The 1,572-nt window shown below is 37.2% G+C and overlaps 1 protein-coding gene across 1 annotated transcript in view; it reads left to right on the top strand.

The window, feature by feature from the left end:
* SDHC (succinate dehydrogenase complex subunit C) overlaps window positions 1-1,572 on the top strand; it is a 49,158-nt gene that overhangs the window by 24,382 nt on the left and 23,204 nt on the right. The window contains exon 4 of the mRNA XM_012802690.2: window positions 411-472. Within this exon, the coding sequence (XP_012658144.1) occupies window positions 411-472 (62 nt within the window). The remainder of the gene's footprint in view (window positions 1-410; window positions 473-1,572) is intronic.

The raw sequence follows: 1,572 nt of genomic DNA, 5'->3' as shown, positions 1-1,572 counted from the left end.
AGCCTCCCAAGTAGCTGGGACTACAGGTGCCTGCCACAGTGCCTGGCTATTTTTTTTGTTGCAGTTGTCATTGTTGTTTTTAGCTGTCCTGGGCCGGATTTGAACCTACCAGCCTTGGTGCATGTGGCCAGTGCCCTACCCACTGAGTTACGGGCGCCGCCTAATTGGTATCTTTAATCCATGTTTCTCCTTGTAAAAGGAGTTTTGAGTTATAATTGTTTTCTATTCTCTGCTCTATCAGTGATGCAGTCTGGTAAAAGGGAGGGATACTTCAACTTAAATTAGTTTTCTTATTTTCAAATTAGAAAGTAGAAACGTAGGAATGTGAGAACTGTTTTCTTTGCTACAATGGACTCTTTACTATGCTTTCATCTTTTCTTTTCAAATTGTCTTTGTGTGTTTCTTTGCAGTTGGTCTCTTCCTATGGCGATGTCCATTTGCCATCGTGGCACCGGTATTGCTGTGAGTACAGGTATGTATGTGTGTTTTTCTACACATGTGCACACATAGTTCTTTGAAAAACTTGGCTGTTTCTGTAGCTCTTGTTACCGCCTCCTTTACAGTTCATCAACTCAATTTAGAGGGAATGATGACTTTCTTTAAGCTTATTGTTCATTTATTCCTTTAATAATTAATTATGAGTTCCCACTATGCTCAGGTTCTTTTCTTTGAGACAGAACCCCACCAAAAACAAAAACTAGATTAGGTTCTCCAGATGCACACTTTAAAGGCGTTTAGATATTTTTCTGTAATAACACTCATCACAGTTACAATTTACTTGTTCTTGTCGTTCTTTCTTACTGGTTTGTATGTTCCATGAGGGCTAAATCTGTCTATGCTTTTATCATTCAGTATGGCAGCTAGAATGCAACAGATAATTCAGTAAATATCTGCTGAGTACAAAATGAATACCACTTTCTTTTTCTGTTAATAACGTTTCACATGTTCATGTTCTAAATTTCTGTTTGGTTTGTAATCATATTTTAGCCTTTGCAAGTATTGTATTTTGCTCCCCTACATGCCAATTATAATAACTACCTAACTAGTATTGAAGTTCAACATTTATATTTCTGCATTATGTGATTACTAACTTAGCTGAAAGATTATTCAATTCAGTGGGAACAAGAAGAGTTTGTCAGACATTAGAGTGCTGCAGAGGTAAATCTGAATTTGTTCTTCCTCATTCTCCTTGAGATACCTGGGAACTTGCGTTCTCTCCTAGCAAAATTGATCTAGCTTTTATATATCCACAGGAGGAACAGATACAAACTAAGAATGGTAGAATGCTTTCTAAAAGAAAAGTTCCAATGAGCTGTTAGCATATATTCAGCAAGACTTCTATTCCAAGTTGATAGCCCTAGGCCCTTTGTTGGCAAAGGAAAATGAGCTTATGACTTTGAACAGCATGTAAATATAAATCCCTGCTGTGTGCACAAACTTTTTTTCTTCTGTGGATATTTCCCTAGCATGTCTTTAACCTCATCCTAGGGAATAAGAGAAAATATCTTGCCTAGAATCTGTATAAGGTCATACCTATGTGTGCTAGACAGAAGCCCCGCTTTTTTTTTTTTT

The sequence above is a fragment of the Otolemur garnettii genome, unplaced genomic scaffold (assembly GCF_000181295.1).
Source record: "Otolemur garnettii isolate 467f Iridium unplaced genomic scaffold, OtoGar3 scaffold00016, whole genome shotgun sequence".
NCBI classification, from domain to species: Eukaryota; Metazoa; Chordata; class Mammalia; order Primates; family Galagidae; genus Otolemur; species Otolemur garnettii.
The sequence above is the reverse complement of the archived record's forward strand: the minus strand, read 5'-3'. Positions and strand labels throughout refer to the sequence as shown.